The 24,347-nt window shown below is 38.3% G+C and overlaps 1 protein-coding gene across 3 annotated transcripts in view; it reads right to left on the bottom strand.

Moving 5' to 3' along the window:
* Nucleotides 1–18,200, bottom strand: part of LOC138724208 (gamma-aminobutyric acid receptor subunit pi-like) — a 44,301-nt gene extending 26,101 nt beyond the window's left edge. The window contains exons 1-3 of one of the 3 annotated variants that reach the window (XM_069864063.1): nucleotides 18,160–18,200; nucleotides 10,979–11,067; nucleotides 5,069–5,172 (exon numbers count right to left, since the gene is read on the bottom strand). In XM_069864063.1, coding sequence (XP_069720164.1) covers nucleotides 5,069–5,172; nucleotides 10,979–11,034 — 160 coding nt within the window. In that variant the 5' untranslated portion in view covers nucleotides 11,035–11,067; nucleotides 18,160–18,200. Of the gene's footprint in view, nucleotides 1–244; nucleotides 400–5,068; nucleotides 5,173–10,978; nucleotides 11,068–18,159 lie in introns of those variants that run through there. The other 2 variants (XM_069864064.1, XM_069864065.1) reach the window with 2 other exon arrangements.
* Between the last annotated feature and the right edge of the window lie 6,147 nt (nucleotides 18,201–24,347).

Here is a 24,347-nt window from a genome sequence, read left to right as displayed (position 1 = left end):
GGAGTTGCTGCTGGCAATGTCATATGGTTAATACCCAGATGGGATATCTGAGTGACTTTATTTACTGCCTATTTAAGAATATATTGTCTACATTGTGTCACTGTGTTTTAACATCTTGCTTTTTACTATCAGCAGCTAATTTGTGATTTAAATATTTCCACTTATAAAGAAAATCTAGTAATTTAATTCTCCATTTGATATTGATATCAACTGAAGTTTTATTCAATATGACTAAACACCTTACGTAAGGAGTTCTCATGATGTCATTGTAATGTTAGTAAGCTCAGGCTCTCATTTTCTTGTGAATGTGCTTGTCACAGTGTCGGGAGGAAGATCATCAGTTGTGCATATTAAAAAGCAGAATTTGTGCAGCACTTTCATGGAAACATGACATTATTCCTAGTTGAATATGTGCAGAATAATTAACAGAGTACACGTACAATGTACAAGGAAATTCATATTAAATGTGCATCTTTCCAAGTAATTGAGAAATGCAGAAATAATTCAGATAAGCTCTATGTAGCTGATGGGGCCCGTGTACCACAGGCACATCACTGAAACACCCGCTTGGCTCCTGGTGATGTATTATGTACATGGTTCTTATATGCCCCCAGTTGGCGCCTAGAGGAAGCTGGCATCAAACTTTATCCCGATGAGTAATACTGAAGAAAAAAATGGGTCAATCTAAGTGCTGTCAGTGTATCAGTTGCTTTGGTTTCTTTTTCCTAAAATAATTTCCATTTGTAACGTATATGTTAAAGTTATTAAACATCTGGCACACCTGAAAATCTACAAATTGAAAGTTCAAATACAAATCTCCAGCTTAAAGCAGAACTGTAGACCTGCAGCTTCCCCTTATGGTAATCTATGTGTCTATTATATACCATAAATTGTTTATCTATTAGAAGAAAACTTGGGAGTAACCTTTGGAACAAACTTATTTGACTGAAAAGTTCTCAGACCGTTGGCAGCTTGTTCTTCTATTTCTTTCCATTCTTCTCAGTATAAAGTATAAATTTATGATTAAGACAGGCCTTCTGGCAGACCTCAACCGTAACCGTTGATATGAAGACATCAAAAGACAGATCCACTTCTAGCAGGAATAAGCTTCAATTCTATTTGTTTGCATCAGTCATCTTTAGACAGTGATGAAACTTTGCTAGTACAGTTCGTAGACAAGACAAAAATTGGTGGGGATAGTAATAACAACAGCTTGTTAAATCACTTGTCACAAAACCCCATATTCTAATACAGCAAAATGCCAGCAATTAATGTGGGGAAAAATACTGCAGGCAGGATGTACAAGATAAAGAAACGATCTTGGCAAGCAGTACCTTTGAAAAGAATGCAGAGGTTGTCACAGATAATCATTTCAACATGATCTTTCCATGTTATACTTTGGCAGAAGAACTATTACACTGCGGAGTATTGAGAATTAAGCTATCGTGCAATCTACGCTGTATTGGCAAGACTGTTGCAAAATTACTGTGACAAGATTTGCTTTCCACACTTAAAAACAAAAAAAAAAAGTGCAAACAGCAGACAGTTCAATTGAGGGGGAGAAATATTTCAGAAAACAAGAACTCTGGAAGTTTAATGTCAAAGCTTGTAACGTGAAAATCATGAAACAGCATTTATGCAGCTCCTCAAAGAGAATACATAGAGGTGATTTGCCTAATGTTAGTAAGTGCACAGAAAGCATATCCTGTAGTAAATTTTACGCATTCTCTGACCAAACACAGCAAGATCACAGTTTATGGAAGCTAGAGATAACATGAAACTTCAAATAAGTTTACTTTTGTCTAACCAAACTTAATCACTGTTCATTATTTTAAGTGTCTAGAACTCAGCATTTTAAAGGTGAAAAAACCTCAAATTAAAACCCAAACTGTCCTGCATGCAGGACGCTGGATTTGGTCGCAGTAACAGTCTCAGGGGCTCTTATTTCCATGTGAAAGGAAGGAAAATCTGTATTAGCACATCTACGAAGTTTACAGTTCTGCACCAAGTCAGTGATTTAATAAATGAAAGTTTAAGGATTCAATAGGGATTCAAAAGATTTTTTTTTTTCCTCTATACAATTGGACCTAAATATTCTAAGCTTTTTGCCTTTCTCTGAAGGATCAGACACTGGCTAATAGGTACATAAAATAGTCTTTACATGACAATTATTTGGGTTTTTTTTTTTGTGGCCCCTGCGAACTTGTCTCACTAAATCAAAGTGGTTTAGACACTGCTGACATCCCAGTATCTCCTGATCTTTCTGAGGTAAACAGTAAACTTCTGAAGATTAAAATGCCTTCATCTAATTAAACTCATAGAACTTAATATTACCAACATTTGAGGAAAAATATGATTGGTCTTACACCAAAAGTTGTACTTGAAGATTTAATTCCCTTTCTTGAACTTAAACCTTAAAACCATGAAATGTATTACTTGCTGCAAAGCTAAGGAAAACAATCTTTTAAATGTGGTTTAGAATAACTGATTTAAGCATGACACTTTTCAATACCACTTGAAAGCAGTTCCATATTCAAATATACTTAGCTGTGACCTTTTCATAGTCTCTCTCTTTTTAATTAGAACACTTAAATTATCACATTCAATCACAGAAAAAATTCTATTTGTATAAAATTATTTACAAGATTTTATGCATCCCTTAACAACTCTATGAACCCGATCCAAGGCTCACTGAAGTCAGCAGGAATTGCTCATTAATTCAGAGAGGTTTGGCACAGCATCTCAAGTTATAAAATAAGTCAGCACAGTTTCAGCAGAAAACTAGCTCGTATTGCCGTGCTAAACTGCCAGGGTTATGTAGCACATTTAAGGGTGAAATAAGCACACATTTGTAAATTCCTTATGCCAGCTTTTCTATAGAAGCCTTTCACATCTATCTACAAGTCTAGGGTGGATATTATTACACTAAGAGGTACTATCTACTAACACTAGTACAGGAGTATTCCATATTCCCATATAAAGAATGGCTAAAATCATTCTAGATTAGGTAACTTTTTTAATTCGTTACTACAACTTTCCAAGTCTATCTGTTCAGTTTATTAAGACTTGCTTGATGAACCAACACAAAGCGAGACATTAAAATGCCATAGTTCAGGAAAGCGGACATTCTTAATAGTAATTCAGATCAGGGCAAAACCAAGTAACCAGTTCAGCTGGGATTCCTCTGTACTAAACACTGTATAAAAGTATTCCCATAATTTGGTACTTGCTATGTACTACCCACCATGTACAAACACAGAGTGCTCAACCAGTCTTACTTGTCTGCAAAGCATTTGAAAAATCCCTCATTACTCACTTGAAGAAAAATTTCAAGGACAAATAACTTTGAAAATACTTTGAATTTTGTTATTCTAAAATTCAAGCTAAACTCTGGCCTTCCTACCCTTGATAAAAATCACATTTCAGTGTTCCATTATGACTGGCTAACACTAAGCTCAAAACACAATAGATACCAACAAATAATACCATCTAGTTTATTTTCACATATATTTATCAATGCATATCTAACTGACCACACAAATTGGAACACACACTCTGCATGTGACAGACTTGATCTGTGCTTAAGCTCCTCTGGGATTTCTAAGCAAACACAGGATGTCCTTAGCACCCCTCTGAATAAAATCCCCAGGCAGAAAAAGAGCTACAGCCTTGCTGCATTACAACACCTGAGGAAAAAAACTAGCTCTCAATAGAAGAGGGAGATTCATAATTCAAAAGTGCTTTACAGTTGGTCTTAACTACTATCACAGGATTTTGTAATGAAATTGTTTGCTGTCTACCAAAGCACATCTGTCACGGCAATGCCAACATAATCCTAGCAACAGCATGAAGTAATGAATGAAATATATTAACAATCACTGAACATACAGTTAGTTTTCATCATCTCCAGTGAGAAGGTGTTAATTTATTAGCATTACTTTTAATTTGCTGAAAAACTTCTCATACCATGTAAATACTTACAGCAGTTTTATCAGTATCTGAGGTAGTTACAATGAAACCAAACAGATTAAATAGCTTTCCCTTTCTCCTAAACCTAAAAAATAGATTTATCTCTACATCTTTATGGATTCAGAAATTGTACATGATATGGAGTGCCCTTATTTAACAGTTTGATAGTCTCACCAGGTATTTGGATGGCAAGAGGTAACAGCATGGTCTGAAAATCTCTTTAGTCAATCATTTTATAGTGGGATATAAAAGTCTTTGTGTGAAAACTCTAACGTTCCTGAATATCTAACTTAAGAACTACTGCCTACCATTCATCCTGTAAGTTTATTTTCTGACAGACATATGGTGCTTTCAGAGTTCAACAGTTAATCCAGGCAGAGATCTTCACCCCACTTTGTAATTTTTCAGTATTTCAGATACATGCATTAGCCTGACTCAAGTCAGGAAGATGTTTGTCATGAGATTTCAAGTGCCTAACATGAATTGCACTCCAGCGCAGTAAAATCAGCCCTGGTGCAGTATACTATGTAGGTCTTCCAACCTGGTGACCACGGCCTTCTGACAAAGGGAACTGACAGTATTATTTTCCCCTCACAGTTCTGCAGTGAACCAGTTTGGTGACCTTTAAGACCCGAGGCCAAGAGCATTTATTAAATAATTATCTTGCAATCTTATAGTAGATGCACATAACACTTTATACATTGCCTGTGCTTTTACAAACAAGTTGATACATACATACTTTCTTATCTTTAAGGAAAGTTTTTTATAGCCATTATGTAGAAAATTAGGGGAAATTATGCTATTAAATAGGTAAAGTAATACAACTTATTTCACTGAGGACACATGAACACGGATAGCCAAGTTTCTAACAGAGTCTGAAAGTTTTGCATGTGAATGCCTGCAATACGCCAGTTTCACCTTGAACCACAAAAACTATTACGCTCTTTCTTATCATACCACAGCACATCATGTATAATCAGATCAGTCACCGTCAAATACTGGAGAAAAAACTTACAGCGAAAAATACTGCTCTCATTGCTGAGTTTCAGACACTGCGTTATGCCGTGGCTCACCTTATTAAAACAGTGTTACTACTTACTATCAAAAAATGGACGCAGATATTTGTTGTATCCTTTTACTATTTTTTGTATAGTTGGAGGTAGAATTTCACCTTTTCCTTCAGCTTCAAGAATTTGCACTAACCTAAAAGGAATGAAAAAAGTGAAGATGTTTTAAAAGAACATCATCAGTTACAGCAGAAATGATATACCAAAAAAATGCTCTATTAGTTTCAAGGTTACTGATGACTTGCTCTCTGTCAGATAACCTATCATGAATTATTTGTATGTTTGCATTTCACAGCACTGTAGAAAAATCATATTCTAGAAAATATAAGACTTCATAATCTGCATTAGTCTTCTATTGGAAAAAATCCTACCTCTATACCTTAAATCTATTTTTTCTTTAAAGTCTATCATTTCTTAACATCTCACCTGAGAAAGTAGCTTAGATATCCTTAACACATTCTCTGTAAATAGCACACTATTGTTGTAACCTAGGAATGTGGAAGGGGTGTCAATTCATTTATTTCAGCATTTAAAATTAAGCTTCTTTTTGCATAATGAAATACATTCAATTTTAGCTCCTGGAGACAGAAAAACCAGCCTCAGAGATTAATGCACTAAAAAACACTTTTAAAATCCTGCTTTTTAAACAAGTTGCAGAAATAGTCCTGTTGGGTTAAACCAGTGAAACACAATGCAAACTACTCCTATGTACAGAAACAGCTACAAATACAATTCACAGAAGTAAATGCTGGAATGCTGGGAGCCCTGCATTTACTTTATTAGGAGGCTCCAAGGGAAGATGAGCCAAGGGACCCAGGAAAATGCACACCTGAATGGCAATTCTTCACTCAAACTATGTCAGGACTAATTTCAATATTATTTTCCTTTGTCCCCCTCCTTTACATTTTATGGGTCTTGATGGTTAGCAGCTGTGGAAGGGGCAGCTGTGGCCACTATAAGTAACTGACTTATGGCAAAAAAAACTTTGCTCTTAATTTCTGCTTAACCCCTAAGGTTAGCAGCCTGAGTGCGAGCAAGGTGTGCTCTCCATCACAGCTTCTGGCTGTGCGCTTCATACGTTAAAGCACTAGTGGTCCTGATTGCTCATTGCAAATGATTTCAGACAAACAGAGGAGTGACTTTTCATTAATTACAAAGGTTATAAATAAGCCAATAATTGATTGAATCAAGGAAGCCCAGCTGGCAGCAAGCAGAGGCATTATCTGTGGAGCAGACACCTATATAGTCAGCAGGTGAGGGGCTCTGTGTTTCTTATCCCTACTGTGTCAAAGAGATGGGTTATTAAGAGAGAGTCATTGCCAAGAGGGACCAGCTCTACTCCTTAGCTCTCCTGCAGAAGGTACAAGAGCAGTGGTTGTGGTGGCTCCATCCTGGAGAAGAGGAGGAAGAGAAAGATGATGACAATAACAATGACCTCTTCCTTATGAAGGAGGTATGTATAGATTGACAGCTAAGTGAGCATTGCTGTCTTGTGTTCTTTCCTAGTCCTGCTGAATCCTCACTCCATCTTTTCTTCACAGTTTCTCCAGAGCTGCTCTTCCTAATGATATTTCTGTGTTGTCTGCACCCTTCCAAAGTTTGCTCCCTTGATTTGAGTTTTACTACGTTTCTGAGAGAGCTTAAGCTGCTCTGCCAGGAAACCGTGGGTTTTATCCACTATGAATAATCTAGTATCTTAGACCACCAAAACTAAATGCTGGTATTACCTCCCTTAGCACATGTGGCCAAGTTGGACTGGTTTTGTATGTGGTGTCCACCGTAAGCTTACATACTGGAATATTCTTATTTCCCTTATTTTGTCTCTGATTTTTATTTCTTTGTTGTTAGAGAACTACTTTATTACTTTACGTAGTGTTAAATGTAGTCTTGAGTAATGCCAGCATTGAAACAGGAATGCTTTTCATCTATCTTGTGCCCTAAAGAAACAAGCAAAATGAGTTTGGGTGGAAATGGGAATATGAATAAAAAGGCTAGTTTTATGTTGGACAAAAGTGTTGGAATTTAAGATGTGCTTGAAATTAATTAATTTCTCAAATACCGTAAAAACAACAGATTTTTCTCCTTTTATAATTGACATATAATTTTAATGAAGTGCTCAGTGTGGTTCAAAAATTTAATCTTGCTGTGTTCAGATTGTTCTTGAATGACTTCCACATACTGTGAAACAGTAAAGAAAAACTTGTCCCTTTTCCATGGCAAGGGTATAACATCGTTCTTCTGATGAGTAGCCTGTTGTAGAACAGCCAGATATGTTTTCATTAACAGCTGTTTTCTAAAATAGATCTTACATATTTAGCACTATTGTATGCAAATCCTCCCTTTAAATCCCCAATGGTACTCTTTGAGATAAATCTTGACTTCCCTCATTAATATCATGTGTGATCTCGTATCTTTCATTTTATGGTTAAGTAAGATCTCATTGGCATGGGAAAGCTGTTGTGCAGTAACTGTGGCTGTGAATTAATGGGGCCTGTCCCTTGTGTGCCCTTTTGCTGTATAATCTTTGAGATGCTCTATGATGGTAAGCCAATATACAAGAGGAGCCTGATGCCTCCTAAAGGTGTGTGTGGTGTTAGCATCCTGGTGATTCTGGGAGTTCTCAGAAGCAGATTGCCAGTGTTGGAAGTAACAAACCAATATGTTACATATCTTAAGTGGTTTTGCCCTGACATTTTAGGGAAGATGTCCTGTTTCCTTTAAAGTGCTCTTCAATTCATGTCCCCTCAAACTGTCTATGTTCTTGTAGGAATCCTTTTCTCTTTAAAAAAAAAAAATGATCTGTCATACAGCCTCATGCACAGATCACAGAGCATAAAAGCAAAAGCTGAAACTTTCTTCTCTTGTATGTACTACTTTATCAATTCATCTATGTTTTGGTTTTACTCAGTATTTGTCTTTTTAATTTAATAAACTACTTATTTTTTTTGTTCCTATATTATCCTAATATATTTGAAATACTTTGGCAAACATCGAAGTATGGAATTGCTTTGAAACAGCTGTTCCAGCCACTGAGGAGAGAACAGGCTTTTACAGAAGAAAACTGAACATACATTTGACAGCCTGAAATATCTCTCTTTTCAGGGCTAGCAATGGTATACTACAGGTTTTAAACTCTTCAGGTTCAATGACCCATGCTTGCCTTTATAAAGGCTGAATTCTAATTATTTCATTTCTTTAGCTATCTTATGACTCAAACCCAGAGTATTTTTACAGGCTAGGCCAAATTTGGAAGATACAACAAATGCTTGTTATTTAAGATACTTTCAAGTTAGCGTTTAAATAGAATAGGGTAACTGGAGGGGTGAAAGACACATGTACAGGAATATTTTTTTCATGGCTATTGTTTGTCAACAGTTGTGTCATGAAAGATGTAGAAACACATTAGAACTGAGAGAAGTGGGAAACAAAATGCCAGAGACCGAGCAAGCTTTTGAAACACAACCCCCAGGAAAAGCCGGGGTGGGGGAAGCTTTTTGTCAGGCAAGTCACTTACAGGTGAAGGAGTTACAGATGCAAACAAACATGTTACCACTTGTTTCATACTTAATATGCTCAAGGATACAGGATTTTCTATAGTCCTCGTAGATAAACTGGAGCAGAATTGCCCACATTGCAGATTAATTCTCTGCTTCAGAACAGCCTGTCCTGTCACGGGGTTTTTTTGTTTCATTGGTGAGGCTGCAGTACATTACAACAGCAGCATTACATTACAAAATTACATTACAACTTGCTGGATACAGGAACAAATACTTAAATAATATAACAGCTCTTAAATGCAGAAAAAAGCCAACCTCACACAGATTTTTCTGAGTCTGACCCTAGAAAGTCAGGCTCGCAGTCTTTAATTTGAAAACACCCTTTCTGAAGTGAGTGGGAGTCCTCCTTGGAATCAAATAGCATATTTACTTAACCTGATTTCTGATAATGATTTTAAGTGTAAGTATTACTGATTATGCTGATAAATTTGCCTCAATTTTTTCATTTCTACTTAATAAAAATGTTTCCAGCAAAGTGACCACTCAGGCAACCCCTTGGATATAGACTTTAATATGCATCTCTGTGATTGACTGTAATGTAATTTAATGTCAAGTGCTGAAAGTGAAGTTAAGAAATGTCATTCAGGAAGGGAGAAGTAGAAAATAAGGTACAGACTGATAACCTGATGTGACACTTGGCATGTGCATTGTGACAGATTGCGCCCTCTGTATATGATAAGGAAGATTGGGTTCTGGCGGTCTCTAAACTTAAAGAAACAAACAACCCTCAAAAAATCCCACATACCAACACAAAAAAGCCCAACCAAACATTAGCCAGAGCTTATATAAATGAGCTATCGAGCTATCTAGGGGGCCGCTTGGGGAGCAATGCTGTTCCCTGTTTCTTTGCACCTTGGTCCTCAAGTACTGCTTAGAGCTATTTGTTTCATTGCCAAGCAGGATAGTTTCATTTTAACCAGCACTTTAACTGAACCTTCCTGATATGTGCACAGGAAAAAGACATTCGTGTACCTAAGTGCATTGTCCTGGCTGTGAGCTAGCAAGGGGCAGAGTTTCTCAGCAAATGTTCAGATTTAGGTACAACACGACTACATCAGCTCATTGCTGTGCACTTGCGTTAAAGCTAAACAGGTGCTGTGCATGCACGTAACTCCCATAGGTAAAAATCAACTGTCTGTGCTTCTGGATACTTTTCATCACACGAAGCTGTAAGAGAGGATTCACAAAGTTCACCTCATAAAATGAAGGCTATTATAAACTGCAGGCTGAATTTGGGGAATTTTGCTTCCTTGTTACTTAAATGCTTCTGAAATTGTGTTGGTCTCCTAGCTGTGCTTTATTACTGCAAAGCCATGAATAATCTACAGTGTGTGGCAAGTCACCGCTGACAAGGAAGAAAAATGGAAGTAGAGCAAGCTTGTGTTCTGGTCAAAGATCTCTTTATAGCACTGGAAAAGGTGGGGGTGATGGAGGTTTTAAATTCCTGTTCAGGGGGTTGTTTCATGTTCCTCAAAATCAAGAGGAGGCTTTATCTAAGCATGTGTTTGCACACCCATTTGAACTAAAACTCAGGCAGAATCTTATCTTGACAAATTTACTGGGAAACCAAACAGGTTAGGCAATTTTACACAAAGAATTGGCTAGCAGACTTTAAATATTTCAGTTAAAGGTGGTAGTGGCAAGACTTAACCCATCCATGTTCGCATTTTCTTATTAGAATTACTTATAAGGAATATTTTTCCCCCATTTCATAGGAGGCATATATTTCAAGGGCTTCATTTCCATCTTCAGGTTTTTGTCACGGCAACTGCACTGTTAGCAAGGTTACTTGTACACAGAAGGGACTGGTTTCACCTTCCAGCTTAACGCAACTCGGCTTCCCTAAAGACTTCAGGATTTCTTCAACAGATAATAAGATGACAGTGTTTTGACCAGGTAATTCTTTTTAAGACACTCTCCTTTAGTAATGAATGTACAAGAATTACTTTACTACCTCAGGCTTACAGTACATCTAGGTGGGCTGTGTGCTTCTGTCCTTGGGCAAGGTAATATGCTCCTGGCAAGGACCACATGCCCTTATGAATTTGCTGAGTGTCTGATACAATATTCACACTCTCTACACAGTAATCCTTCATTTGAAGGATAATTTGCTTAAGTTAAATTCCTTTCTTTTTTTTCCTCTCCATCAGTCTTCTCGGTGAAAAAATCTAACCCGATCAAGGCAGCTGAGATGATTCATAAAGGAGTTCAGTCCTGTATTTCTGTTATAAATACCTAGGTTATTTAATCTTTAAGAGGCATGATTTAACTGTGAAGTAGATTTGGCTTTATTACCTGGGCAGTTACATTTCTAAGTAAAATTACTATAAACCAACTGATGTTACACATTGAAGAAATAATAGCTTTTTAGCAAATATTTCTTACCTACACAGCATCAATAGAAAAAGGGCTCTGAGACTGCAGCATATAAGGCTACACATTCTCAGGTGTGGTTTTGAAAGTTCTTGTAGCTCCTAAAACAAACAAAAAAATGCTGAAGTAATGTTTTGCAATGCTTTTGCATTTCAAATATACAAATTTCACAAGGTTTTCAACACTAAAAATACCATATCTTGAAGAGCTGCTACCATATATGTATTGGTGAATATCTACAAAACCAAAACAACTTGAACAATTCAGAAAAGACATGGTTTCAGCAATAATTTAACTTGCCAAAAGAAGCTGCATTCCAGTATACTATAGCTCTTTCGGTTTTGACTTACTTTAAGTATTTGGTAGAGTAATTGTTCTGCAAAATAATTTCAAACGTGCTCAGGAGAAATATTTTGAGCTTTGCTGCTTCTGCTATTCAGGCTTGTCTATGGCACATCACTGCACTCCGCCTGCATGGAAAATAATCACCCCCATCTTAGAATGAAAAGCTGTTTGAGAACATAATCTCTGGTACGTGGGTAGTAACACCACCTGTGATACATGTATATTTGGTAAGCTTTCCATTAATAAGGAAAATTGAAATCATATCTTTCTACCTCTAGCTACTAAAAAAAGTTCCTTTCACTGTATATAAATAATCCTTTATACCCACCCACATTCATCAAAATGTTTCGCCGAGGCAAGACATTTTCTCCTGAATGCAGTTTCTTTGTTTTTGTCAGTATGATTCACATCCATAATGGTTATTTTAAGTAATCTGTCAGCTCTGTAATCTATTTCTGGATGAAAAGAGTATCAATCAATACTTCAACCACAGTCATGCAATAATCTGAAATTCACAAACTGTGCAAACTTCTTCTGTATTTCATCAAAACATTGAAATCTTATTTTTAAGACTTGCTTCAAAACGTTTAAAAGAAAACTATATGACAAGAACATTACCCAGAGCTGCAAGACAGCTCTTAAACAATTAATACAAATGGAATGTCTCCCTTGGGTTTTAGGAAGGGACAATTAATACTATTTTCAATGTTCAGAATGAAATTTGCAAGTCTTGCGCTGCAGTTTCACAATATGTTAACAGTCAAGAACCTGGTGCATAACAACTTGAAGCTGTGTTTTACTATCCTTCTGAGATCAGCATAGAACCGTTTTACCCCAAAGTAATTTTTGTTTCAGCCTATAATCCTACTAAGATCAACGCTAGTGGTATTTACTTAAATTAATGCAGTGTGAATGGTATCTGACTAGTATTTTACAGTGATGAAGTGAAAAATAAGTTGTTAATGTTTGCAAGGAAAAATGAAAGCCACTTCAACGGCTTTTTAAACAAGGACAAATTCTCAGCATCTTGGATACTTTAAGCATACACCAGCTCGGTAAATATTAATGTCAAAATAAATCATACACTCCTACTTACTTCCACAGAAAATCATGCATGAGACATTAAGAGAATCTGTAAGAGGAAGATACAGCACAAATGAGCAGGTGGTGTTGTCAGAACATTGCTCTCTAAATGCTGATTCTGTAACACTCCCGATGCATACTGTGGGATCTCTTTTGCGTATCATTTTGGGTTTGGATGGATACGTTCTACGTTCACTGTCTTTATCTCATAGGAAAATATGCTAAAAATAAGTATCATATTTCTAGCTTCCCAGAAAAGCTCTTACTGACTTTATAAGTACTTCATAAAGCTTCTTTTATATTTAGCTTTTGAATTGCTACTATGAGCTCCTAATGTGTCTGAAGATCCTTTATAAGCAGATTAAGGAAACCTATGGATATTTCTGTACTTGTTTGGTTTTAGTTTTCACAGCATTGAAGATCAAAATGAATGGGTAGATTACTAATCTTTCTAAAGCAACTTGTTCACCTTCAGATCTTAACCAACATTCAACTTAGCAATTTTAGGGAGGTTGGGAGGGAATTTTAGTCTTAAAACATGGAAGATCAAATCCATTCTACGGTACATGAATTAATTTTGTATGCTCAGGAAGAGAGAGCATGGAAATAACAGGAAGATGAGGATCTCTTATTTCTGTATAAGAATTACTAACAGAGATCTAATTACCATGTCAGCTGGCAGCCCATGACTACACAGGGAGGCCGTATGCCAGCCAAGGAATTGAACTGGGTAGCTATTGAAGTCTTAAGGAGTTTAACACATAGGCAGGATATATAAATCACTGCTGCATGTGCACACACGCTTGCCTGTGCACACACACGCTTTCTTTGCTGTCCTTTTTTAATGGAGCTTACTGAGCTGGTTTGTTCCACTGGCAAGCCTGCCTCTTGGCATGTTTGCACATCTGGACCTTTCCTCTGTCATGCTTCTATTTATCAAATGCTGTACACTTACAGCAGGATTCCCTCCTGCATATGCTGACATTATTAAGTACTGGTATTTATAATAAAGCTATTTCAGCAGGACCTGTAATATTTTCCTTTCCCAGTACCTGGAAAAATATATATATAAACTGTTCTTTGCATGGAATATTGAGCCATTTTGTTTTACCAGGCAGATGACATGCTGTCCAAATTATTGTGCACCTTCATGTTCTAAATATACCACTTAGTAATTAAGGTGAAGGTAACAAATACCTGTCCCAGTTTCCCATAAGATGAGACAATACCACTTTCTACTTTGAATCAGATCAGATTAGGACTGTAAAACTGCATCTAATGTATTGGCATTTCTCTTGGGAATTCAGTATTTATCTTCAGCATGAGAGGAAAACTGAATTATCTAAATGTCACAAATCTCTAAGACTGAAATGGGATGAGATAGAGAGCTGGCAGAGGTAGTAGCAGTACCTTAAAATTTCACTGGGAGTAAACTTTGAGTGCATGAATCAAAGAATGAAATGCCTGTCCTACTGAAGTATCTTATCCACAAGTGGATGCATGGAAAAGACTAAAAATTATTAGATAAGGACACTTTGTCATACGGTAGTCACCATATGCCTGATTTCCCATGGTTGTTATTGCAGGTATCTAAAATTGCATGTTGAATTACCTTAAAATCAGTAGTGCTTTTAAAGATAGTATAAGCTGAGTTAGCATTGCAGTTGCATTTGAATTTGGAATCCAAACTGTTGAATGACAGTGTCTTTAAGTGCTTGATTGAAAAACAGCTAGAAATTCAGGAGTGATTCAGCCAGTGTGCCAAAGAAATATATCTCCCCTGCTATGCATCATCCTACTTGCATTGTCCACTACGACTGCAGAGTAGCCAGTGAGCCTAAAATATATGTTCTTAACTCCACCCTCCAGTTTTTAAATCAATATGAACTAATTGGAGGGAAAATGATGGAAAGCCAAAAATACTAAAGGTTCAGTGGGAGAAAGGGTGTGGATATATGGAAGGTAACTGCAAGATAAGATTGAGAAGTAGAGGGGGAGAGAGATAAAAAGGAAAAACTACTCCAGGATATGGCCCAGAATGCCACTGTCACTTCCAGATTCTTCATCCATTCTTCTCTCCTGCTGTTGCTTTTAGCAAATTGGCATTTGATGCTATATTGCCACCTTTGGCTGTCCAGTTTTTCTGGGCAGTCTATTGCTCTTATTTCTAAGTTGCCTAGGTATTATTTTTTTATCTTGCTTCAGCTATGCACAAACTACAAGAGAAAATAAAGAGACAGTGAATAACTTTGGCTCATCGCTGAAAGCCAACCGCACACAACTGACTGACAGTAGTCATTGACAGTATTTTGTGGAAGATTTGCTATTTGTCTTTGTATAGTAGTCCTAGTTTTATGATATGCAGACCTATAATACACAGACTATGAAAAAGAACAAAGCAGAATTTTCTCACTAAGTTTATTTTTCATGTTAAAATCAATTAAAACAGCAAAGAGCATTGCTTAAGTGAAAAGCGGCAAGATGTTGTGGGGTTCTTATGGGGCAAATGAGAAAGAAGGAATAAAACCCAGAAGCAGCAAGCCTCAGGGGCAGTAACTGGGAATTGACTGATTAAAGTGGACCAATGCCTGTGCCTGCATCCTGTTAAAAGGGGCACTCTCTTATTTGGCTGACAAGCTGGCTCTTGGTGTACCAGCTAGCTTGTTTTGAAACCCTAGGCACATCTGATCTTGCCTAGCATGGACATAAACCATGCAGTCTCCTTGGGCAAGTAAGCAAGGTTAGATTTACTTAATCTATGGGAAAGTAGCTGTCTTGTCATGTTCTCTTTGCAGAGACAGACAGTACAGGGGCCACCTGTGGTGACACTGCTACATTAGCAACTAGATGGATGTTATGTTTCTACTATTGATATATCTAGTAATAGTTCCAAGTGAAATACTGGATTCGAGTTATACTCCAATGTTTTGATCAATACAGCTGCGACAATAACAGCTCAAAATGCCACTTTTTCACTGAAACGCTCAATGAGTTGCTCCCATCTATATAGTATCTTTAAGTTTTGTGCTTTGAGATGATTTTGCCAAAGGTATTGTTCAACAGTAGAAGGTCATATTGTTAAAATAAGTAGAATGGATTTATGATTCATTTCATTCAAGAAATTAAGATCTGTTTCTCTGGTGTAGCAACATGAGCTGTAAGTGAAACTTCACAATTAAACATTGCTTATATACATACAGGGCATTGTATGAGCCTTTAAAGTGATCGTGAATACATCTGTATGACAAACAGGTTCACTCATTTATTTTTTTAATTTGAATTAGCAGGTATTGCAATATCCTGAATAATATACATGTTAATATGTAAAATCACTGCCCTCAAAATACGCTGGAAGGTCAAAGCAATCCATTGTTGCAGTCATTTTAAATTTCTTTTAGTAGTAGTACTTCTAACTACTAAGGAATAGCAGTATATGAATACTGTCTAATTGTTAAGAGGTATTTGCAGTTCCAGGTTGTTGTCTATATTTCTCACCAAATTGTCTGCATTATAAATTTTATAAATAACAAAGCCTTAGAATAACTTACATAACCTTATAGTAGGATTATTTTCTATGTTTGTCTGTTGTTGTTTTCACTCTGTGCATTTTAAGTAGATTAGTATGTATCTTGGGTTAGCTGGGAAATAGGTTAACAAACAGATATGCTACTGTTACATTGTTCTCCAGGAAAATGAAGTTGTGATTTGTAACAAGTGAGTGTTTAGGATGACAATACAATTCTAGGAGTGAATGTGTTCATGTGACTGCTTAAATATAGCACTCATTACAAGTTTTCCTCTTACCTATTAAAAAATCTATAGAAAGTGTGCCACATAGGCTATTGTCTAGTAAAAAAAAGCAATGGATTTAATAACTCATCTCCACCTCGTTCTTAAATATGCTTTTAGATAGCTGACATTTAGAAGTCCAGCGGATCAGTAGCATTTGAGTCATGTTTGTCGCTTACTCCCCTTTGTAATTATCCAAATTAATCAGAAGTTTGTGGGGTTGTTGTTTGTAAGTATGTATGTAGACTTTTTTACTGAAATCTTTTCCTCTGTACATCTCAGCTGGGCTCTCTAGGCAGCTGGACCTCTACATACATCTGTAAATGTTTAAGGGATCTCTTGTCTAAAACTACAAGTTTCTAAAATCTGAGACCTTCAATGGCTTTTAAAGGTATATGTCAACACTGCAAGGTCCTCTCACCCCAGTCAGGAATCACCTTCTGCCACACCAGGTTTTGCCTGTGTTTGACAGTTGCAGCTCACAGCCCACCTGTATGGCTACATCACAGCAGCAAAGAGCAGAGAGGTGCTCAGTTTTCGTGCAGTTTAAAGAAGGAACGTGTCTGAGTCAAGTCAAAGAGGGAGGCAGCTTTCAGAGGTTGCTAATGATAAATTAAGACCCAAACACACCTTAGCAAAGGTTTCGACTTTGCAGAAAGATGCAAACAGCTTTATGGTTAACATTGATGGCCTGGGTGGTCTCCCATCTCCCAGCTGAGACTGAGCAGTTACCTGGGTAAGCACTCCAGGTCACTAAGGTTCCAAAAGAGCACCCACAAGTGTGGGTCAAAAGTAGATATGGTGCTACTGCAGCATTGATGCCATACTACACTAGTTACACAGTCCAGGTTAATTTGCTTCTGTAGCCTGTAGAAGAATGGAGCCATAGTTTTGTTTGAGCACTATCAAAGTAGGTATGATTAATATAAACAGTTGAAAATCCAGAAAATTGGAGAGAGGATGCTGGTTCAGATTAAGAAGTAACAAGTCTTTTTGAAAGGCAAGTGAAATCATATCTTTCTGGTGCCAGCTTAAATTATTGTTCATTATGAAAGTTAACAGAACTAGAATCTTCTCTCTCTTAACCCACAGACCCTGATGTCTGTGAGCTTTGCTCAAGCATTCTCATGTTGTAGAAACTATCTGGAAGCCAACTAATCTGCCTATGGCTTTCCTCCACGCAGCCTCCAGCATGGGAGAATGAGGGACATGTTGCTTTATGTCACTGAACACATGCCTGAGGCTGTGGGGGAGGAATATCAGCCCTGCAGTCGCAGGTTAGGCTTAATCATATCCATCTTCTCTCCTTGTTCAGTATTTTGCAATGTGCCTCTGAGATTTACAACAGAGAATGAATTGGTTTGCAATTAAATGTTTGCAATTGCAAAGGCTTGTTTGTTTGCAGGGAAGAAGGGAGGGGAGTATACCCCATGGATGCTTTGTTTTCCATGCAATATGCATTTGAACTATAGATTTTTCCTGGTTTGACCACTCTTATCCATGCCGGTAAATTTATAGAGAAAGCGTTATTTTCCTTGGGACACTTGGTCACCAAACTGCAGACCTTGGACAAGGTCTGTAATTTCTTACTTAATTATTAAGTGTTAAGTAACCAGGAAATTTACCAACTAACCATTTTGAACAGTGCAACAGGATGAAACAGTAAGAAGGTGGAGGAAATAGAAGCTGGCTCATAAGTTATCTTAGAGAAGTTTATTCATATGCCATTCTCTGTTTTTAAAAGCAAGTTTTTGTAGGCTTTTAGGAGGAAATGCACATCTCTGATTTGGCTCATTTCATTATCAGTAATTTGAGTTATTTTGTGATATTTTAATCCAGAGGAACGCGTTCTAGTAACACCACAGAGAGGAAACCCGACCGTGCTTTGGAAGCAATCGTGTAGAAGGGGAGGAATGAGCGGGGGGGGCGAGAGGACCCCAGGAAAGGCCCGGGGCGGAGGAGCCGGCGCGTCTTACCTGGGGACGGAGCGCGGGCCGCTCCGCGCAGCCTGGCAGCCGGCCGGGAACTGCGGGAGCGCCGCGGGTTCGAGCCCGCCCCCCGCCGGGAGTGGGCGGCGGTGGGAGAAGGCGCCCCCGCTGCTACCAGCTTAAGCCCCCGTAGGTTGTCGCTTCGGTGCCACTCCTCCTTTACTCTTGTTCATACCCCTTTTGCAATATATAGTGCGTCTGGGGGAAATTCTGCCAGAGAAACAAGTGGTGAGAGATCCCTGCAAGAAAAAAATCTGTGGCTGCACTTCCCACCGCTTCTTGTTGTTGCTGTGCCCGTATAACAAAGCTTGCATAAAACTTACTGGCTGTTGACTTGTTTTCCCTCGCATCCCAGCTACCTTGAGTAGTGACATCCACCTTGTTCATTTGATGCAGAAATGTCCTTGGTATACGCAGTTAATGCTGTTCAAGTCTTTCTAGGAAAGACTGGAAGCAAAATGCTGTGTTTGTGGATGTTACCTTCTTGTCTGACCTCTCACTTCAGTAGCTGCCTGAAACTTGCAGGTAGATGGGGAAACACCATTCCACACAACACAAGATGAAGGCAACACCTTGGGGAATGTGACTCCCAACCCAGGCTGTGTTAGGGGAAGCAATTTCTGACTGATTAAGATCTTGTGCATGTCTAGGTGATGTAGCAGATCATGAACCATTTCCTCTTGGATTGTTCCTCTTCTGTGCTGCTCCCTGTCTTTAAGCTCACGGGGCTAAGTACCAAGAGAACAGTTGGTCTTACTATTAATGCCATCTTTGCCTCAGTCTCTAAGTACCTCTGCCTTTTCCCTGTCCTTTGTCATTGTTTCCTCCCACAGCCAATAAAGGCTGGAGATTCTCCTTAGCCCTCCTTTTGCTGCTGATACATTTATAGTAAGGGCTGTAGTAGTTTATCAGCAACTGCTTAATGTGAGACTGTGCCCGTGCACAGAAGCAGACCTGTCCCCCTTAGAGACAGCTCCTGCCAAGCCCTTGTCCCCTTTGCACTCCCTGCAGTAGTGGGACCTCTGAGGCACCAAACCCTGTCCTTGAGCTACACCCAGAAGGGGACGGCTCAGTTATTAACCCAAAGCTTAAGTTTCTGAATGGAGCCATTCATTGACTGGGAAAATCAGCTGATTCCATCCTCAGGCTAGTAAAGAGTGATGAATTTGTTTCAGAGAACAACTTACAGGAAAGACTCCTTGAATACACAAAATCTGGATGCCTGTGGTAAGAAATCATTTAACTCCACTGTGCATTTAGCCCTCTGCATCTATGCCGGAGCACATGTTGGGTAGGCTGGGGTTTTTTATACATTTTCCTTACAATTTGTAATCTCAGAGTTGTTGTAACATCTGCAGAACTGATTAAACAGTGTTGAAATCTGTAATTACTGTAATGCCAAGAATAGTAGAAAACAAAGTGAAATTTGTGTTGTCCTTGGGATTCCTGGAGGTATGTTAAATTCTTATTGGCAGGCTGGCTGTGAGTTTTTAGGTGTTTGAACTGCTTGCCCGATAACACATAAACCTTACAAATCAGCAAATATAATCATGTAAGTATCATATTGATATGTAAAATATTTAGTGATGTGATATCTTGTAAACCAAAATGTCTCCAGTTTTTAATTTGATTATATTACCATTTAATGGGCATTATTTTAGGCACATTAATACAAATGTACATGCTTGGAATACCAAGCAGATAAGTTCTGAATAAATGCAGTATTTAGTGAGGACCTGAAAATTGAAAATACAATTTTTGTACCTAATGCAAAGCAAAAAGTAAGAAAATACCAATTAATCTATAGATTTGATCTCATTCTTTACATTTTAATGAGGTAAATGGCAATACCAATGCTGAGGTTTTTAAAAATCCACTGAATGCAGAGTATTTGTTTGGAATTACTTTGAACAATTCTATGTCATTATACAGTGCTTCAGTAATGGAAAGGATGAGAAAAAAAAAAACAAACAAACCACAAAATACGCACCATATTTAGAGTTCTTTAGAGTGGGGTAAAGTTTTCAGATTACTATAAATTGTTGTGAGTTGAGGATGAGTCAGTTAGTATTCTAATACCTGGCAAAGTCTACTCTCAAGTGGGAATGCTTGTCCATGAATGTCTGCATTCTAATACCTACTACAGACTGCATGAATAGTTGTATTTTAAGTTATTATAATAATAAGCAGTAATACTCTGCATCCATCCCAGGTAATCTGAGCGGAAAATAATGAAAATACAAAATGGTTTAAATTTAAGTTCATATACTCCTTTTTTGTATCTTGCTACCCAGTCACACAACAAATCAGAACATTATATGTAGCAAAAGTCACTTACATAAAACACAATAATTGTTTGTTAAGTATTAGATGTCTTTATTTTGGTTTAGACCCATTGAGTGCACCCTTAGCAAGTTTGCGGACGACACTAAGCTGGGTGGAAGTGTTGATCTGCTGGAGGGTAGGGAGGCTCTGCAAAGGGATCTGAACAGGCTGGACCGCTGGGCTGAGTCCAATGGCATGAGGTTTAACAAGGCCAAATGCCGGGTCCTGCACTTGGGGCACAACAACCCTATGCAGTGCTACAGACTAGGAGAAGTCTGGCTAGAAAGCTGCCTGGAGGAGAGGGACCTGGGGGTGTTGGTTGACAGCCGACTGAACATGAGCCAGCAGTGTGCCCAGGTGGCCAAGAAGGCCAATGGCATCTTGGCTTGTATCAGAAACAGTGTGACCAGCAGGTCCAGGGAGGTTATTCTCCCTCTGTACTCGGCACTGGTGAGACCGCTCCTCGAATCCTGTGTTCAGTTCTGGGCCCCTCACCACAAGAAGGATGTTGAGGCTCTGGAGCGAGTCCAGAGAAGAGTGACAAAGCTGGTGAAGGGGCTGGAGAACAGGCCTTATGAGGAGCGGCTAAGAGAGCTGGGGTTGTTTAGCCTGGAGAAGAGGAAGCTGAGGGGAGACCTCATTGCTCTCTACAACTACCTGAAAGGAGGTTGTAGAGAGGAGGATGCTGGCCTTTTCTCCCAAGTGACAGGGGACAGGACAAGAGGGAATGGCCTCAAGCTCCGCCAGGGGAGGTTTAGGCTGGACATTAGGAAAAAATTTTTCATGGAAGGGGTCATTGGGCACTGGAACAGGCTGCCCAGGGAGGTGGTTGATTCACCTTCCCTGGAGGTGTTTAAGGCACAGGTGGACGAGGTGCTAAGGGGCATGGTTTAGTGTTTGATAGGAATGGTTGGACTCAATGATCCAGTGGGTCTCTTCCAACCTGGTCATTCTATGATTCTATGTTGGTGGGAATTTTTCTCCTCTTGGTAAGTCTTTACTTGTCAAGTGAATTTATTTCCCTACTTGCTGCTTTTTTCACTGAAGTCACTAGGGGTTAATGGGTTATTTTAGTATTCATCTGACTTCTTGTAGGACTGTTCAGAGGCTGAAATCAAAGCAAGTTCTTACTGAAATTTGGACCCCCTACCTTGCTGCTCAGGCTGGAGTGCTATGGCTTTGTTACCTTGAGAGATGTTGTTGTAGACAGCGAGGACGCACCTCACACCTGAACAACTTCAGCTTGGAGCATGACATTCAGGCACTACACTAGCCTTTACTCTCCCCATGTAGTGACAAAACACTCTAGGGTGAAACCTTCCCAAGAGCAAGGCACCTTCATCTGAAAACACTATTTCTTTAAAGGTTGTGTTGAAAAACATGTATTTTTTGCTGTATCACTTGTCAGTTGACTCGTAACAGACTGCATTCGTCATAGCTTTGTTAGCTCTTGCTACACTACTTAGTATGTCCAGGTACTGGCTTTAATGAAGTACTTATGTTGCCGTTATGCCTGGTATAATGTCAATACTCGAGAATTAGATTAAATGAGAGAAAGCTGAGCTGTAGGCAGTGGATTTGATTATCTCTGGTAATTGATTTCCTTTTTATGATGCTGTCAGTGCCTGAGAGGCCAGGTGGATTAACCGATTCTGTCAGGAACAGGTAGGCTTGCTCTAGTCTCATATCATATACAATTTTCCATTTTATTATCAGTAGGACAGTGGAATTATGTAAGTCACTGGCTGGGATGCTTCCTGCTGTTTTGAAAGACTTGGTTGGATTTCTTTTACTGGCCTGAAATCCTCACTTTTAGTCAGGAGGAGAATGTACATGTTCAGCTATCAATAACAAAAATCCTCCAACAAGTGTTCTGCTGAGACATCAAGAAGCAGTTCTCACAATCCCTGTTACCCCATGGAGCTGTACAGGCATTAATTATATGCATTGCGAGATCTCTGGCCTGATTATTAAGTGCAGTAAGATAAATTCAGTGGAGTATGGTTAGCAAGCCCTAACTGCGAGCAGGATAAGGAAAAGCTGTGAGGCACCAGGACAGTTCTGTCCAGCCAGATGGATTTGAGTTGCTCTTGTCATCTTAGTGGTAAAGCCAAATTGCTGGCAGAAGGTTGATTTGTCTTCCCCAAAGAGAAGCTGGAGTTGTTACAGGACTTATCCTGCACTTCCTCATGAAAGAACTGGTAGTAAGAAAAGTGCTGCCTTCTGTCCGTGCCCAGTCTACCTAAAGATGCTACCAATGTCCGTGAATGTAATGATCATCCTTTCATTAACTCTGCATGAATCTGTACTATAACTGTAAGAATGAATCCATCAAAGTTTCATTTCTTAAGCCCCACCTGCTATATGATATGAGCAAGACTAAAAGAATTGATAACATAATACTGAAATTCTGCTTTGACAGAAAATATTTGTTTCCAGCCCAAACAGGATTGCACTGTGCTGTGAACATGTACCGCATGGATTAATCTGTTTATGGTTTAGCTTATTCCACTAGATGCTAAATCTGTATATTATGTGTAATTGGAGAGACAAAGCTCAGGGAGACAAAAAAAATTCTTTTGCTCATAAAAGAAAATAAATTATTTTTCTTCTTTGTTTATTTTCAGCACTATTTTACACAAAGGAATTCCTAGTATTAATGAATCCTTAACAATTTTAAAAGCATATGGAAGAAAATAAGACATTTTGGTCTATAGTTGACTGTGCAATACCCTACAGTCTGACTCCTACTTCTATTAAATTTAGACTTCAATGTACTATTTATTAAGGCTTAGTAGCTATGTGTAAACATAAAAAGGATTCACCAGTATTGTTTTTAAACAATTATTATGAATATAGAGAAAGTGTTTCTTACAGCACTTGTAAGATTTTTTTACTTACTGTAAAATTACAAAAGGAGAATAACAGCAAGGCATAATAAATTCTTAAGTGTCACTTGAATTATCATGTCTTAAATTTATCAAATTAAAATGTAATGTTCACTTGAATCTTTCTTATGAATATACTGTGTATGAATCCCCATTCCATAGAAATGCTAACCCATAAGGAATATTCAGGCCAATAGCTAGCAAAGTTGAACTTCCCACAAGCTTATTTTGGGTAGATGATGACAACTTTATTTTTTGGTTGGAAATACATCTTTTAAAGGCTGTCAGATTTAAAGCACTATTTCTAGATTAGTTTTTTTTCTTTGAGTAACTATGGACTCCAAATAAACCACCTGGCTTTTTCTAGGAGATTTGCTAGAGGAAAGTTAAAAGTGTCCAGACAAAGGTGGTAATGGGTGTTTTTCACCAGCTGCCTCAGTCTTTTGGAGGACACAAACAACCCATTTGGTATTAAATGGCTGCTGTAGTTTGCAGTAAGCAGAGTGATAGAATCCAGTTAGTCAGAGGAACACAATGGTGGAAAAATCTCACAAGAAACCTGTCTTCCACAAGACAAAATATCATAAGACTTTTTTTCATTTTTATCCTGGTACATATTTAAATCCCTCCATTCCTGGAAGTATTTAGATTTATAGTTGCTGTTTCCTAAAAAGAAATGGGTATCCTGATGTTACGGCCTTCCTCAGGTTGACTCACTTGAGTAGGATGGTGGTTGTGTGCCTTTATAGCTGTGACTTTGAAATTGCAGGTTATAGAGGTAGTTACTAAGAGAACGGAATAAATACAGAATATCAGACTAGGTTTCCAGTTCTGAACCTAAATATCTGTGTTTTAAAATCTTCACTAGAGGCTGACGGATTGCTGTACGCTGGGTCATGAAAGAGGATTTTCTTGTGTTCCTATTTAAATCAGGAGTAAAACTTTAATCTGGGTACCAATGGA

The sequence above is a fragment of the Phaenicophaeus curvirostris genome, chromosome 9, assembly GCF_032191515.1.
Source record: "Phaenicophaeus curvirostris isolate KB17595 chromosome 9, BPBGC_Pcur_1.0, whole genome shotgun sequence".
Lineage (NCBI taxonomy): Eukaryota > Metazoa > Chordata > Aves > Cuculiformes > Cuculidae > Phaenicophaeus > Phaenicophaeus curvirostris.
Note: the sequence above shows the minus strand (reverse complement) of the source record. Positions and strands in the feature narration are given on the sequence as shown.